Raw genomic sequence first — 16,611 nt, forward strand, 5'->3', positions numbered from 1 at the left:
CCCGCCTCGGCCGCGTGACGCACTGGTTGCCTCCGCTTCCTGTTCCTGCGCCGCTCAGCGCCTCGGCGCGCGCAGCCCGCGGGGCCGGCGCGGGCCTCCGTCACGTGTCGGGGGGTAGCGGGAGGCTTCCCGTCCGCCATGTTTTGGGGCCGGGTCAGCCTTGGTCTTTCCCCGTGAGGAAATGGCCGAGGGATTTCAGGGAGCCCAAGCGCCCGCGCCTCGGCGGAGCCCGGGCTGACGCGGCAGGGCGGCGGGTGACCCGGAGCGGTGCGCGGGGCGGAGCGGGGGGGCGGGCGCGGCCATGGCGTCCGGCAGCAACTGGCTGTCGGGGGTGAATGTCGTGCTGGTGATGGCCTACGGGAGCCTGGTGAGGAGACCCCCGCCCCGGCCTGCCGCCGCGTCGGGCCGCGTAGCCCTTGTCCTGGGCGTCCCCCGGCCCCGGCCCCGCGCGCCCCTGGGAGCCCCGCGGGGGCCTCGGCGACCGAGGCGAGCCGCCTGTCGGTGGCTGCTTTACTAAGGCGCCCTCCGCCCCCGGACAGGTGTTCGTGCTGCTGTTCATCTTCGTCAAGAGGCAGATCATGCGCTTCGCCATGAAGTCGCGGCGGGGCCCTCATGTCCCTGTGGGGCACAACGCCCCCAAGGTGGGTGCTCGCGGCCCGAGGCGGCCCGGGAGGGGCTGCGGAGGCCGGGCTTCCCCGGCGCGGCGCGGGACGCGGGACGCGGGAAGGGCCGGCGGCGGGTGCGAGCCGAGGCCCCGGGCCGAGCCGAGGCCCCGCGCGGCGTCTCGGGGCGACCGCCTCAGGTGCCGCTGCCCGCCCCGCCCCGCCCCGCCCGCCCGTCCGCTCTGCGGGAAGCCGGTCGAATCCCGGGCGAGGACCAGCGTCTGGTCTGCGCGCGCGAGTCCCGCGGGCGGACTTCGGACCTGTCCGCGCCGGCCCCGACGGGCGCCTGAGCCCGGACCTGTCCGCGCCGGCCGCCGGGGGGCCCCGCCGCCCTCGCTCGGGCTCGCCCTGGGCGCGGCGTCTGGCTGCGGTCGGCCGCAGGGGTTCGCTGCCCCGCGCTCGGCGGTGCGCGGCCGCCCTCGCCCTCCTCCCGGCGCAGGCGCGCGCCCCTGCCTGCCCGCGCCCTCGCGTTTCTCCGGGAACGGTGTCCCGCAGGCTCGATGGGTGTCCCCTCGCCTGGTGGCCGGTCTCCCCTCGACGGCGGGCGGCGGGCGTGCGGGTCTGTTGCCCACAGGGAAGGCAGGGCCGGTAGCGCGGTGCTGAGTGCCGCGGCCGCGCCCCCTCGGCTCCGCGCTCACTGCTCGGCCCCCGCGGTGCGGGAGTCCCCGCTCGTGGCCGGGGTCGTCCGCCGACCACCGGCAGGAACGTGTTGTGGCCTGAAGCCCGGGGCAGGGCTGCTTCCACCGGCCTCCGTTCTCCCAGGGCCACCCGCCCTCCGGACGAGGGGCCGGCCCCGACTCGGAGGGGTCGAGGCGTCCCTGGACCAGACGAGATTCCTTCCGCTTTGAAAGGTCTGCGTGTCGCCGGGGGAAGTGCCGGAGGGAGCCCCAGGTCCCCCGCACGGAGGCTGCGCCTGCGCCGGACCCGCGGGGCGCGGGGTCTTCGCGGGTGCTGCCTGGGCGGTGTGGCCGAGGTGGTGACGGTGACGCACCCCGGGATGCCGAAAGGGTCAGCTCGGAGCCGAGCGCCGTAAACGCGTGAACTCCCTGAAGCCCTGACCCAGGAGCGCCCGGGTCAGCCTCTGCCTTGGGTTCGGCTCATGGTCTCAGGGTCCTGGGATCGAGCCCCGCGTCAGGCTCTCTGCTCGGCGAGGAGCCTGCTCCGCCCCCACCCGCCCCGCCCCGCTCCTCTGCTGCTTTGTGGTTTCTGTCAAGTAAAGTCTTTTTTAATTTTTTATTTTACTTTATTTTTAAAGGTTTTATTTATCCATTGGACAGACAGTAGTAGTAGTAGACACAAGTAGGCAGAGAGGGGGAAGCAGGCTCCCCGCCGCGGAGCAGAGAGCCCGATGCGGGGCTCCATCCCAGGACCTTGGGATCATGACCTGAGCCCTCCAGGTGCCCCGTAATTAAGTCGTTTATTTTTTTTTTTTTTAAGATTTTATTTATTTGACAGAGATCACAAGCAGGCAGAGAGGCAGGCAGAGAGAGGAGGAAGCAGGCTCCCTGCTGAGCAGAGAGCCCGATGCGGGACTCGATCCCAGGACCCTGAGATCATGACCTGAGCCGAAGGCAGCGGCTTAACCCACTGAGCCACCCAGGCGCCCTAAGTCTTTTTTTAAAAACCTTTTTGAATGAAAAAAATTACGAAGTTGAATGAATTTTAAAAACATGCTGGATGAAAAAAACGAGAAAGTCATTCGTAAAACTTTTGTTCCATTCGGTTTATAATAAATTCTGCAATAGGCAGAATTACATCAGTAGAAAGTACATAACTGTTGTCTGGAGCAGGGAAGGATGGGTTGACTGCAAAGGGATTGGACAGCATTTTGGGGTGATGGGAATGTTGAGTACCTTGGTTTTAACGGTGGTTGAGTGGGTGTATTCATCTGTCAAAATCATCAATACACACAAATTGGATGTGTTTTATCACATGTAAGGTCAACCTGTTGCAATAAAGTATTTTAAAAATTTTTTAAAGATTTTACTTAAGTATTTATTTGACAGAGAGAGCGCACAAGCAAGGGGAGCAGCAGAGGGAGAGAGAAAAGCAAGCTCTCCGCTGAGCAGGGACTCGATCCCAGGATGGTGGAAACGTGACCTGAGCTGAAGGCAGACGTTTTACTGACTGAGCCACCCAGGCACCCCAAGTATTTAAAATTTTAAAAGACAAGTTGCAGAGGAATTCAAAACATTTTTTCCATCTGTGTAAAGTTCAAAACCAGGCAAAGCTAAACATCTTGTTTAGGTTGATGTGATAAACAGTAAAGAAAAACGAGGTTGTTGACAAATTAACATTGGGGGTTGCATTCAATCAGGGTAGGCATGCAAGACTTCACAGCCGCTGGTAACATTATAGGTCATAAACAGGATAGTGGATGCAGGTGTTTATCTTAATGATTTTTATGGTTACTTAAAATGTATGTAACACATATTCCATATATAATTCACCCTGGAAGTTTCTAAAATGGCAAGAAGTGGCACCTGGCTGTCTCAGTCAGTCAAGCCTCCAACTCTCAGCTCAGGTCTTGATCTCTGAGTTCAAGCCCCACATTGAGCTGCATACTGGGTGTAGAGCCTACTTAAAAATAAAAAGTTACAAGAAGAAAATCTGTTGGGGCTCTGGAACCCTCATAAGTAAGAGATGAGCTTGGAACTATTAACAGTGGTTGCTTCTGGGTACATGGGGGCTGGCTTTAGAGCCTTTTGTGAATTTTACACCATGGATGTGAATTACCTGCTTAAAAGAGTTAACGTAGGGGCGCTTGGGTGGCTCAGTGGGTTGAGCTCTGCCTTTGGCTCGGGTTGTGATCCCAGGGTCCTGGGATCTAGCCCCACATGGGGCTTTCTGCTCAGCAGGGAGCCTGCTTCCCCCTCTCTCTCTGTCTGCCTCTGCCTATTTGTGATTTCTCTCTCTTTCTGTGTCAAATAAATAAATATTAAAAAAAGAAGAAAGTTTTTTAGTCTTAACCTGGCAGTTTTATCAGCCTTATGAGCTTTTTTTCTGCTGCTTTTGTCTTAGTTGTTCACTTGCTCTGCCCCATTTCCAGGGTGATGGAAAGCAGAGTATAGGGTAAGTGATGGCATGTTCTTTTCTCTGTGTGAACAGGACTTAAAAGAGGAAATTGATATCCGGCTGTCCAGGGTTCAAGATATCAAGTATGAGCCTCAGCTCCTTGCAGATGGTGATGCAAGACTGCTACAGCTAGAAGCCCAGGGAAATCAGAGTACGTGGCGTGCTCTTGGAGGATACTTCAGTGAGGAATCCTCCCAAGTTTAGAATTCCTTGCTCTCCAAGCTGTTAGCATAGCCCCTGGCAAAACCTTCACCTGTGGTTCCTCTGTTGCTGGGTACCTGTCCGATTCGGGGAAGCTGTTGATTAGCTTGCTGAAGTTTGGAAAGTCTTCTGAGGTTAATTAAGTCTGTGACCAGTCTCTCTCTCAACAGATTGCTACAACTATCTCTACAGGATGAAAGCGCTGGATGCGATCCGCGCCTCCGGTAAGGCCTGCCCAGCAGGATGGTCAGGACCCTGGAGGCTCACCTGGGGCAGAGGGAGGAAGCCCACTCTGTATATATATTATACCCGGCCCTTTCTCTGATCTCCGGCTCGGAGGAATTTCCTAGAGTTTTGAGAGTACCAGGTTATCGTTTTGTCTGAGGAAGTGACAGAGGCACATTACTTTCCAGTGAGTGCATCTGTTCATAGACCTTCAGCTTCATTGACGGGGTGGTGGTGACTGACTGCTTTTTCCACAAAAGACAGGTGACCTCTGCTTTTTTCAGTAAGACCAAGATAAATGGTTCTTGAGTTTTTTCTGTTCTGTGACCATTGTCAAATATGCTTCCTCTCTGATAAAACCTGGTTTGTATTTCAGAGCCAGGGGTGTAAATTGGATGGGGACAGTATTGTGAACCATTGACGTAGCTTACAGCTGTGTTCCCACCACCGGGTGACCACTCAGACCAGCTTTATACCTGTGGTTGTCTTCATTCTATTAGAATTCCCCCAAAGTCAGTCAGTTGTTGGACCCATTTCTTTTTTTTTTCTTTTTTTTTTTTAAAGATTTTATTTATTTATTTGACAGACAGAGATCACAAGTAGGCAGAGAGGCAGGCAGAGAGAGAGGAGGAAGCAGGCTCCCCGCTGAGCAGAGAGCCCGATGTGGGGCTTGATCCCAGAACGTTGGGATCATGACCTGAGCCGAAGGCAGAGGCTTTAACCCACTGAGCCACCCAGGCGCCCCGTTGGACCCATTTCTGAACTTGGGAGATTAACTAGAAACAACTGATAAGTGGGAGAAGTGTTACCACTGTCGTCTGTTATCTGCGCAGAGATACCATTTCACGCTGAAGGCAGGCATCCCCGTTCCTTACTGGGCAAGAATTTCCGCTCCTACCTGCTAGATCTCCGGAGCACTAGTACCCCTTTCAAGGGCGTGCGCAAGGCCCTCGTCGATACCTTGCTGGATGGCTATGAGACGGCCCGCTATGGGACAGGGGTAAGTGGGGTGGCCACTTTCTCCTTCAGGGAACTAAAGGAGTACCCCAGCCTGAGGGCCTCTTGCCCTTCCTCTTTGCTCAGGTCTTTGGCCAGAGTGAGTACCTGCGCTACCAGGAGGCCCTGAGCGAGCTGGCTACTGTGTAAGTGTGAAGGGGACTACGTTGGAGGGCCTGGTTGGAGAGGGCGGTCGAGCTGCCACACCCCCCCAGGCGGGATGCCCTTTATGGGGCACGACACCACGGTGATGGGTTGTCCGGTTCTGCCTTGCCCTCACATCTGAAAGCATGTGTTGCTCTACAAGCTTACAGAGGGAGAACCTCTCCTACTTTTGTGCCCCTACCCCTCAATTTTTTTTTGTCCAGGTGAGTAAAATGTCAGAAGTGGTGTAACATTGCTATCAATAAAGGGAATGAGGTTTTTCAGTATAGAGATTTCCTTCTCTTCCAGGGTTCCCGTGTCATCCTTACATGTCTTAGTCTGATAAAAGTAACAGTTAAGCGCCATCCTTTTTTCTTTTTTTTTTTTTTTAAGATTTTATTTATTTATTTGACAGACAGAGATCACAAGTAGGCAGAGAGGCAGGCAGAGAGAGGGGAGGAAGCAGGCTCCCCGCCGAGCAGAGAGCCTGTTGCAGGGCTCGATCCCAGGACCCTGAGATCATGACCGGAGCCGAAGGCAGATGCTTAACCCACTGAGCCACCCAGGCGCCCCAGTGCCATCCACTTTTATAAGAACTTAGATGACTAGGAACTTTGTCTGAAACTAAGGGCATGACTGTAGTTGTAGATGTTGAGTGTGATACTGGAATCCCGACTTCTGTCTGGCGTCTTTTTTTCTTCTTCTTTTTTTTTTCTTCTTTTTTTTCTTTAAGATTTTATTTATTTGACAGATCACAAGTAGGCAGAGAGGCAGGCAGAGAGAGAGGAAAGGAAGCAGGCTCCCTACTGAGCAGAGCATCCCATGCAGGGCTCTATGTGGGGCTCAATCCCAGGACCCTGGGAACATGACCTGAGCCGAAGGCAGAGGCCCAACCCACTGAGCCACCCAGGTGCCCTGTCTGGCGTCGTTTTACATGTGCACTAACGTAGCTTCGTTGTATTGTTCATGCAAATGTTGAGAGAGTAAAGAGGGAAAGCCAGTGTAGAGTAAAATCTTACTGGCGTTGAGAAGAGCCACCTCTTGTCTTCTGCTGTGTTGAAAGCACATACGGTTTTTTCTCAGAAGATAAGGGGTGTCTGTCCCTTCTTGTTTCTGTCCTTATTTTTCCAAACACAAAGGGTCTAGTACACACTGCTCAGAGCGGGAGTGAAACTGCAGGGGAGAGGGTGAGACGGGTGCTTAGTCTGGAAGTCAGGGGGCGTGTTGAAACTTTAGTCTTTGAAAGACAAGTACCTTCTGGTTCTACTCATCTGGGGTCCCGAGAGTCATCGAATTCATAAGGCTAGAAAGGAGCTGGTGGGTACCAGGGGCTGGAGGGTTAGGGTTTAATGGGAACAGAGCACTGGTTTTGCTGCATGAAAGGAATGCTGGAGATGGGCTGTGGGTCGGCTGCACAGTGCTGCTTGACACTGCTCAACGGAAACATTTAAAAATGGCTATGACAGTAAATTTTGGGTGTATTTTACCACAGGTATGTTAAAAATTAAGTTATTGGGGTGATTGACCGGCTCAGTAGACCATGTGACTCTTGATTGTGGGGTTGTGGGTTCAAGCCCCACATTATGTGCAGTGATTATTTAAAAATAAAATGTTTTTTATTTTTTGAAGATTTTATTTATTTACTTGTCAGAGAGAGAGAGTGCGAGCGAGCACAGGCAGACGGTGGCAGGCAGAGGCAGAGGGAGAAGCAGGCTTCCTGCCAAGCTAGGAGCCCGATGTGGGACTCAATCCCAGGACACTGGGATCATGACCTGAGCCAAAGGCAGACACTTAATGACAGCCCCCCAGGAACCCCCAAAATAAAATCTTTTATTATTATTATTAATTAATTAATTTTCAACATAATAGTATTGTTTTTGCACCACACCCAGTGCTCCAATGGAGTCCGTGCCCTCTAATACCCACCACCTGGTTCCCCCAACCTCCCACCCCTCACTGCTTCAAACTTCTCAGATAAAATAAAATCTTTTCAGAAATAAATGGGTATAGGGGTGCCTGGGTGGCTCAGTGGGTTAAGCCTCTACCTTCAGCTCAGGTCATGATTCCGGGGTCCTGGGATCGAGTCCCGCATCGGGCTCTCTGCTCAGTGGGGAGCCTGCTTCCCTCTCTCTCTCTGCCTGCCTCTCTGCCTACTTGTGATCTCTCCCTCTCTCTGTCAAGTAAACAAATCTTTCTTAAAAAAAGTGATAGTTGGGTGCAAGTCTGTTGGATTTGGGGGTCCATTCTCTTCATCACTCACTGCAACTTTCTCACTAAAACTAGCAATCAAGGACTGAATTTTTATTTTTTTATTATTATTTTAAAACATTTATTTGTTTGAACTCAAGACCCCAAGATCAAGAGTCAAGTGCTAGGGGCCTGGGTGGCAGTCAGTGGAGCATCTCTTGGTTTTGGCCTAGGTCATATCTTGGGAGTCCTGGGATCGAGCCCCGCATTGGGATCCATGCTCAGCTTGGAGTGTGCTTGAGATTCTCTTTTCCTTTCCCTCTGCCCCTCCCACTCATGCTGCTTTTCTAAACAAGAAAGAAGAAAGTCACATGCTCCTCCAGCTGAGCCAGCCACAGGTACCCCTATTTATGCCTGAAGTGGGACTTGAACTCAAGACCCCAAGGTTAAGAGTCGTTCTACTGCAGCTGCCAGATGCCGCACAAGGACAGAGGTTTTTATTTACCTTGGTTTTATTTATTTGACAGAGAGATCACAGGTAGGCAGAGAGGCAGGCAGAGAGAGAGAGAGAGAGAGAAGCAGGCTCCCTGCTGAGCAGAGAGCCCGATGCGGGACTCGATCCCAGGACCCTGAGATCATGACCTGAGCCGAAGGCAGCGGCTTAACCCACTGAGCCACCCAGGCACCCTACCTTGGTTTTTTTTAAAAGACTTTATTTTTATTATTTATTTATTTGACAGAGAAAGATAGCGCGCGTGCACGCACAAGCAGGAGTGGCAGGGAGAGGGAGAAGCTCCCACCAAGCAGGGAGCCCAATGCAGGACTTAAACCCAGGTCCCTGGGATCATGACCCGAGCTGAAGGCGGACACCCAACGAACTGAGCCATCCAGGCACCCCTATTTTTTTATTTAAAGATTTCATTTATTTATTTGACAGATCACAAGTAGGCAGAGAGGCAGGCAGAGAGAAAGGGGCAAGCAGGCTCCCTGCCAAGCAGAGTGTCTGATTCGGGGCTTGATCCCAGGAACCTGAGATCATGACCTGAGCTAAAGGCAGCAGCTCAACCCACTAAGCCACCCAGGCACCCATTTCTTTCTTTCTTATTTATTTGTTTGTTTATATTTAAAGATTTTAGTTATTGGGACGCCTGGGTGGCTCAGTTGGTTAAGCATCTGCCTTCGGCTCGGGTCATGATCCCAGCGTCCTGGGATCGAGTCCCACATCGGGCTCCTTGCTCCGCAGGGAGCCTGCTTCTCCCTCTGCCTCTGCCTTCCACTCTGTCTGCCTGTGCTCGCTCTCACTCTCTCTCTCTCTGACAAATAAATAAATTAAAAAAAAAAAATCTTAAAATAAAGATTTTAGTTATTTATTTGACAGGCAGAGATCACAAGTAGACAGGCAGGCAGAGAGAGAGGAAGGGAAGCCGGCTCCCCGCTGAGCAGGGAGCCGGAAGTGGGGCTTGATCCCAAGACCCCGGGATCAGGACCTGAGTTGAAGGCAGTGGCTTTAAGCCACCCAGGCACCCCTATTTTTTTATTTTTTAAAATATTTTATTTTTATTTGACAGAGATCACAAGTAGGAAGGCAGGCAGAGAGAAAGGGAAGCAGGCTCCCCGCTGAGCAGAGAGCCCGATGCGGGACTCGATCCCAGGACCCTGGGATCATGACCTGAGCCGAAGGCAGAGGGTGAACCCACTGAGCCACCCAGGTGCCCCCCAACTCTGTCACTTGATAGCTTTGTGACCTCAGACAAGGGGGGGCTCTTAGTTTCCTAACCTGGAAAATGAGGATGTTACGTCATCATACAGAGATACTGGGATATCAGTAAATTAGATGTTGGTAAAACACCAAGTCTAATGTAACATGTCAGAAGTACTCAGTAGCTACTTGAGTTTCTTATTTTTTGTTCTTCAGTTTTCAAGGGACTGTTTTCGACTGGGAGTATGTTTGTGGCACACACACATTAGGGAAATCAGCAGAATTAAAAGTTTTCTTCATAGTGAAATGAAAATGTTGAACCAGAATCAGGGACTCAGTGGGAAAATTGGTTTCTCTGCTACTTCTAAGCTATCAGATGGGGTTTTAGTAACTAGTTTAGAAGGTAGGACAAGGGGGCACCTGGGTGGCTTAGTGGGTTAAAGCTGCTGCTGCTCAGGTCATGACTTCCAGAGTTCTGGGATCAAGCTCCATATCAGGTTCTTTGCTCGGCAGGGAGCCTGCTTCCTTCTGTCTCACTGCCTGCTTGTGATCTCTGTCTGTCAAATCGATAAAGAGAGAAGGTAGGACAAGAACAGAGGTCATCCGCAGCTGTAGCTACATTTGTAGAATGGATGCGCCTTAGCGTTGTGTCCTGGGTCAGTCCTCAGTCTCTGCTTAAGCTGCCCTCCCTCTGTGCTCCAGGGTCAAAGCGCGAAGTGGGAGTTCGCAACGACAGCACCAGTCGGCGGCCAAAGACTTGACCCAGTCTCCTGAAGTCTCGCCGGCGACCATCCAGGTGACCTACCTCCCCTCCAGTCAGAAGAGTAAACGTGCCAAGCACTTCCTTGAACTGAAGAGCTTTAAGGACAACTATAACACCCTGGAAAGTACTCTGTGAGGGGCTGCCGCCGCCGCTGGGACTGCTGCTGCCACTGGGGCCCCTGGCCTCAGGTCACATGGCTGGTGGGCCCAGGTCTGCTGACCTGCTACAGTGTCCAGAGCTCTTAGGGTTCATTCCTGGAGGATCCTTCTCCAGCTAGTTCTTAGAGCCCATTTCAGGAATTCAGGACTTTATTTTCCCTTGGTAGCACTTTTTTCTGGAGTTGAATTCAGATGTTTCCATCAATGTTTTCTTAAAAATGCTCACTTCATTTTTATTATAGTTCATCTGTTTTTTTCCCCCTTTTCCAAACTAGAAATAATCCTAAGAGTGAGAGTTGGGATGGTGTGGACTGGTGTCTTCCATGTCTGCCCCGTTCTACATAATTTCATGGGGACCATTTGGGTTTGAGACCTCTTCCTCTTTAGAGGCGGTTGAAAGATGAACGTGGCTTCCCTGATCTGCAGGGATCCGCCTTTGGGCTTTCTTTCCATGCTGTCTTGAATAAAGGGAGCGCTGGAGCCTGACCGAATCCCATGCCCCTGCGCTTCCTGGGGATGCTGTGGGCCAGGGAAGAAGTGTCAGACCAATGCACTGGCCTGACATTCTAGATTATTTAATAAAATGAACAATTTTAAAAGTATATGACTCATTTCTTTATAGTTTAAGATTTATTTGAAAGCAAGGCACAGCAAAAAGGAACACAAGCAGAGGGAATGGGAGAGGAGGAAGCAGGCTTCTCACTGAGCAGGGAGCCCGATGAGGGGCTCGATCCCAGGACCCTTGGACCATGACCTGAACGAAAGGCTGATGCTTAATGACTGAGCCACCCAGGTGCCCCCCCCCCTTTTTTTTCTGAGACAGAAAGAGCATGAGCATTGGGGGGGGGGGGGCAGACTCCCCACTGAGAGCAGAGCCCAAGCTGGGACTCAGTCTCCTGCCCCTGAGATCATGACCTGAACCGAGATCAAGTTAGATGCTTACCCTACTGAGCCACCCAGGTGGCCTGTAGTTACCTTTTAATGAAACAGGCACAGAATATGTCCTTTGGACTTAGGGTCATACTGGGACCCCACAGAAGAAACCTTTAGGAACTTTAGTCCTTGCTCCTAGAATTGCCTCTGTCACCGATAGAAGGCAGGAGAACCAGGATTCTCTTAAGCTCTCCGGGGCAACAGGCAAGGTGACCGACCAAGTCCTAGGCCTGGGGTGTGTTGTTGGAGGTGAATGTGTCGCTAGGACTACTGAATCCTGGGTGACCGACCAGACAGAAGGGAAATCCTGCTTCACGTCCTGAGCCTGCGTCCCGCCAGCTTGTGGACATGTCTGTGAGAAAGGTGACAAAAGTCGAAGAGGTGCGCAGAGCTGGAAGGGGCTGGGTTGACCAGAGGCAGTTTCCTGAGGGGCCCCTGAGGTAACAGCTGGCTGCTGCATACCAGCTCTTCCCTGCATGCTTTCGTTGGTCTGTTCTGAACGGAGTAGCGCTCTGGCTCTCCCGTCCCCTGTCAGAAGAGAGGTCCACGTGAACGGTGCACGGGTGGGGTGCTGGACATCAAGCCAGACGAGCAACTTGCTTTTTTTGCAGGATTTTCAAAGGGTCCTGGGATTTAAGAAGATGGCCGACAGGTAATTTCCCTTCCCCCTCAACTTGATCTTGTCGCCCTGGTGTCCCCCTGCAGCCACCTCTCAGATACCATGCTTGCCTGCACTCCTCAGGAAGGAACCGGCTGTGTGGGGGGCAGAAGCAGCCCTTTGCAGGGACGGCCTCCCAGTGCCCCCAGGGGGTGCTGCCCGCACAGTCCTTCATTATCGGTCTGCCTGTTGCCTGAAGGAAAAGGAGATGAAGTTTGTGTTCATTTTTTTAAGTAGAATGCAAGTATCTGTTGTGTTGATCATGTGGTAGGTGTGCGGGAAGTACGCCGTGAGTGAGGAGATGAGGCTGTATGTCTCTCCGTCACCTGGGAGCTTTATGAAACACAGGTGCTCAGGTCTTAACCCGAAAGACTCTGACTGTGGTGGCCTGGGATCAGGTAGGAGAGGCCCATTTTTAAAGGTTTCACAGGTTATTAATATATAATCAATACCAGGAGCCAGCAAGGACATGAGGGAGCAAGTGCATGTCATTTTAGTGGGAGTCCAGACTCATGGAGCCTTTTTACAAAGACACGATGAAATCGATCAAAACTGAAGATCTCAAAATTCACATCTCAGAACCGGCAACTGTACGTCTGGTCGGCCTGACGCATGCGCCCCTGCGAGAGCTGGAGAAGGTGCCGGCACCAGGTGCTCCAGATGGCCTCGCTGGCAGAAGTGGGGAAGGGGGCACCCGGCGGGCTCAGTAGGTAGAGCAGGCAACTCTTGATCTGCAGGTGGGGAGTTGGGTGTAGAGATGACTTCAAAAGAAATAAACCACCAAAAATTAAAAAGTAGAAACTGTCGAGCTGGTAAAATTAGGACATAAACATACTAGCCAGCCTTTACACAGGAAGGAGCAAACCTCTATGTGCCGGTAGGAAAAGTCCAAACTATTAAGTAATACAACTTATGTAAACATATGGATTCATAGTAAAAAGGTAATACTACTATACTTACTGGTATATGATAGAAAAATTTTCAGGGCACCTGGGTGGCTCAGTGGGTTAAGCCCCTGCCTTCGGCTCAGGTCATGATCTCAGGGTCCTGGGATCGAGTCCTACATCGGTCTCTCTGCTTGGCGGGGAGCCTGCTTCCCCTCTTTTCTCTGCCTGCCTCTCTGCCCACTTATGATCTCTGTCAAATAAGTAAAATCTTTAAAAATTTTTTAAAATAATGGGGCGCCTGGGTGGCTCAGTGGGTTGGGCCGCTGCCTTCGGCTCAGGTCATGATCTCAGGGTCCTGGGATCGAGTCCCGCATTGGGCTCTCTGCTCAGCAGGGAGCCTGCTTCCTCCTCCTCTCTCTCTCTCTGCCTGCCTCTCTGCCTACTTGTGATCTCTCTCTGTCAAATAAATAAATAAAATCTTAAAAAAAAAAATTTTTTTTAAATAAATAATCCTAAAAAAATCTTTAAGAGCCACCTGGGTGGCTCAGTTGGTTACATGTTGGACTCTGTTTTGGCTCGAGTTGAGATCTCAGGGTTCTAATGACGAGGGAACAGAAAAGAGGAGGACTAAGCTCCGTCTGGTGGGGTCCAAGAAACTGCGCAGGCAGTGCTGGTGGCTCTGGAGGGAGGGAAGGAAAACAACCGGTTCCACTTTCACACCCGGGAGGATGGGAGTCTCCCTCAGTTTACAAATGCCTTAGTGATTTCCAAGAAAAAAGCATTATTATCAATAACCTAACTTCCATGGGGAAACTCCCAACTGTCTTCCTGTTAACGGCTTGCTAGAGGGAGAAACCTAAACTAGACAAAGGCGAGGCCTCCAGTATCTTGTGGGGTCTCTTTAGCATATGAAAAACCTCCTTGAACTCCCAAGTATATCAACAGCCAGTCCTCAGACCCGCTCCACCACCCTTCCCTGCATTAATAAAACCGCTTTTTGTGCCAGAGATACGTCCTGAGTTCTGCCTTGGGAATTCTTTCTTGGGACGCCTGGGTGGCTCAGTGGGTTAAGCCCCTGCCTTCTGCTCAGGTCATGATCTCAGGTCCTGGTATAGAGCCCCGTATCCAGCTCTCTGCTCAGCGGGGAGCCTGCTTCCTCCTCTCTCTCTCTCTCTGCCTGCCTCTCTGCCTACTTGTGATCTGTCTGTGACAAATGAATAAATAAAATCTTAAAAAGATGTTCTCTCTCCACCCTCTCTGCCCCTCCCCCATGAAATAAATTGAAAATAAAAGATTTAAAAAATTTTTTCAACAGGGTTTACCCAAGCAGACCATGCGTGTATGTGTGTGTGCATGTGTGTGTGTGTGTGTGTAAGAAACAAATACTCCTTTTATGTGTTAGGGGTACCTGGGGGGTTCAGTCTGTTGAGTGGCTGACTTTTGATTTGGGCTCTGGACCTGATCTCCAGGTCCTGGGATCAAGTCCCAAGTCAGGCTCTGTGCACAGCATGGAGTCTGCTCATCCCTCTCACGCTGTTCCTACCCCTCCTCTCCCTCTCTCTCAAATAAATGAAGTCTTTAAAAAAAAAAAAAAAAAAGCAATCTTGGCGATGCCTGGCTGGCACAGGTGGTGGCACATCCACCTCTTGATTTTGGGTTTGGGGGCCTGAGCCCCAAGCTGGGCATAGAGATTGCTTAAAATAAAATCTAGGGCACCTGGGTGGCTCAGTGGGTTAAGCCGCTGCCTTCGGCTCAGGTCATGATCTTGGGGTCCTGGGATGGAGCCCCACATCGGGCTCTCTGCTCAGCAGGGAGCCTGCTTCCTCCCCTCTCTCTGCCTGCCTCTCTGCCTGCTTGTCATCTCTCTCTCTGTCAAATAAATAAATAATCTTTAAAAAAAATAAAAAATCTAAAAAACAAAACCTTAGCAAATGATTCTAGAATGTGTCTAGCTAAGGTTGAGGATCAGGGTATAACAGAAGGTATCAATTCTTAGACAGGACTGAAACCTGTGCCTGCCACTAAGTGACCCACCTTGGGCAGCTCACCTGAGCTTTGTTTCCCTGCGGCACAATGCAGATGCGGGTTTCTGTGACAGTCGTCTGTCGTGATGATTAAATGGCTCCTTCGACACATCCCAGGTTCCAAGTTAGCTCCGGTTACCCTTTCAAGGAGCTCGCCGTCCTCGGACACTGGCCTGGAGGCCCTGGGCCTCACCGAGGGGTTTGTGTCTCCACTCCCAACTAACCCATCCGGCTCCTACCTCTGTCCCTGGGGCAGGTGGCGAAACTCGCAGGCTCGCTGTCTGTGGCAGACGACGCTCAGCCAGAGGAGGAACCTGAACGCTACCGCGAGGTTGCAGGACACCCTGGGACAGGAGTTAGCGCTGGCCCACAAGCAACTCCTGACGGTGAGTTCTAGCGAGGGGGCCCGGAAGGCTCATCCGCCACTGCCCTGTGCCGATGCCCACGGGGCTCCCGGACTCTGAGCTGCCGCCATCGCCTGCCCACCCTCTCTGCGCTGTTCCAGAGCCGCGACTCTTTCATTAATCGCAGCCGCAGGTGCACATTCTCAGGTCGCAGAGGGCGGGCTAGTCCTTGCTCCCCCCATCTCCGTGGGAGACGCCCTCCCCGGAGTCCCAGCTGCCGCAGGATGTCCTCTCCGTACCCCGGGGCCCAGCAGAGCTCCCCGTTCGCGGGGCCCTCGGTGGCGGCCGCCGAGCGCGGGGCTGTCACGGGGAGGGAGCGCGTGGGCTTCCCCGCCACGGGCGCGTCCACGCTGCGGCCCAGCCTTTTGGCACAGCTTCGTGCCGGTCGGCGAGGACGCAGCCGGAGAGCCAGCGGGGAGACGGGCCGGCCTCACCCCCGCCCCGCCCGCAGGCCCGTCGCGCGGCCCTGCGCGCGCTGCTGGAAGCGGAGCATCGCCGGTGGCGCCGGGAGCTGGGCGCGGGCGGCGGAGCGCGCGGCGCCGAGAGGCTCTGAGCGCGTCTGCAGCGGCGCGGACGGACGCGCGTCCCTCGGCCCCGAGTGCCCGGATCTCAACACTGTTCATTCGTGGCCATAAACCCGAGACCGGCTCCGTGGGTCGTGCTCCCGCCTCAGGCCTCATTCTCTGGTCGCGTCCGTCTGGGACCCGCCGCTCGGCCGCGTGTCAGGGCGCCCGGGGCAGGTCTCTCTCCCCCGGAGCCGCATTCCTACCTGCCCCCGCCGCATACGGACCAGGCCCCGAGGTGTCACGGAGGCGAGGCCGGTGGGCCGGCGGGCCGGCGGGTGCGGGAAGCGAGGAGCCGTGAGGCTTGGGGGGACCGTCGGGCGCGTTCCCGCCGGAGGACCCGGCGCCCGCAGAGCTCCGCAGAGCGCCGGCCGGACACGCGCGTCCGGAGCCCCCGGCTCTGCTCACGAAGATCCAGTCTCCGGAAAACGACATCCCAGGCCTGGGAGCTCCCTGTTGCGCGGCCGGTGACGAGGGTGACGGGGGGCGACGGGGGCGTCGGGGGCGACGGGTGAGGGGGCACCACCAGGCCCACTTCCCTGGCCCCTCACGTGCCGTCTGCATCCCCGCTGCCCCCTCGTGCTGTCCTCACGGACCCCGCGCGGCCCTCCGCCCCGGGGCTGTGCGCCCCGCAGGCCCCCCGCCGCCCCGGCCACGCCCCCGGCCCCGGCCCCGGCCACGCCCCCGCCGCACCGGTCACGCCCCCGCCCCGCCCTCCCGCGCGCGCTCCTCGCTCCGCTTCCCGCGGAGGGTCCCAGAGAGCCAGCGGGTGCAGAGGAGGGTGCGCGCTTGGAGTCAGGTGTGGGCTCAGAGTCCGGTTTCATCCCTTAATAGTCCCGTTCTGTAAGTTACTTCTCTGAACCTCAGTTTCCTCTTCTGAAAGTGGGGAGAACAACACCCGTCACAGGGGCTTTATGAGAATGACATAAGGCGAGGTGTGCACAGAGCAAGCCTAGTGCGTGCCCAACAGCGGGTACCTCCCTTTCCCTCTCAGACTCCCCTGTGACCCAGGCAGACCCTTCGCATGCCCCT

The 16,611-nt window shown here is 53.9% G+C and overlaps 2 protein-coding genes across 5 annotated transcripts; both read left to right on the top strand.

Annotated features, from left to right (window-relative positions):
• Positions 1-26: 26 nt before the first annotated feature.
• On the top strand, positions 27-10,712 carry LOC309850136 (protein C1orf43 homolog). The gene is made up of 7 exons (XM_082703673.1): positions 27-367; positions 540-641; positions 3,771-3,888; positions 4,109-4,162; positions 4,997-5,163; positions 5,247-5,305; positions 9,892-10,712. Exons 1-7 carry the CDS (start codon positions 302-304, stop codon positions 10,085-10,087), a joined length of 762 nt encoding a protein of 253 aa, XP_082559799.1. The 5' UTR covers positions 27-301; the 3' UTR covers positions 10,088-10,712.
• Positions 10,713-11,341: 629 nt separating this feature from the next.
• On the top strand, positions 11,342-15,677 carry CFAP141 (cilia and flagella associated protein 141; the record flags this gene model as incomplete). Of its 4 annotated transcripts, none has more annotated exons than XM_082703692.1 (4): positions 11,342-11,424; positions 11,655-11,695; positions 14,869-14,998; positions 15,468-15,677. In XM_082703692.1, the coding sequence occupies 4 exons, from the start codon at positions 11,392-11,394 to the stop codon at positions 15,567-15,569; spliced, it is 306 nt and encodes a 101-aa protein (XP_082559818.1). In that variant the 3' UTR covers positions 15,570-15,677. The 4 variants fall into 4 exon arrangements, with proteins under 4 accessions (XP_082559818.1, XP_082559819.1, XP_082559820.1 ...); XM_082703693.1 differs by having other exon boundaries at positions 11,349-11,406; XM_082703694.1 differs by having other exon boundaries at positions 11,396-11,483.
• Between the last annotated feature and the right edge of the window lie 934 nt (positions 15,678-16,611).

Source organism: Mustela nivalis, assembly GCF_964662115.1.
Source record: "Mustela nivalis genome assembly, chromosome: 16".
NCBI classification, from domain to species: Eukaryota; Metazoa; Chordata; class Mammalia; order Carnivora; family Mustelidae; genus Mustela; species Mustela nivalis.

Bases quoted from the DNA above. Each gene is read 5' to 3' on its own strand.
- LOC309850136 (XM_082703673.1), top strand. From the start codon at position 302: ATGGCGTCCGGCAGCAACTGGCTGTCGGGGGTGAATGTCGTGCTGGTG. The intron at 642-3,770 runs GTGGGTGCTCGC...CTGTGTGAACAG, and splicing joins TGGGGCACAACGCCCCCAAG to GACTTAAAAGAGGAAATTGA. The intron at 5,164-5,246 runs GTAAGTGGGGTG...CTCTTTGCTCAG, and splicing joins CGGCCCGCTATGGGACAGGG to GTCTTTGGCCAGAGTGAGTA.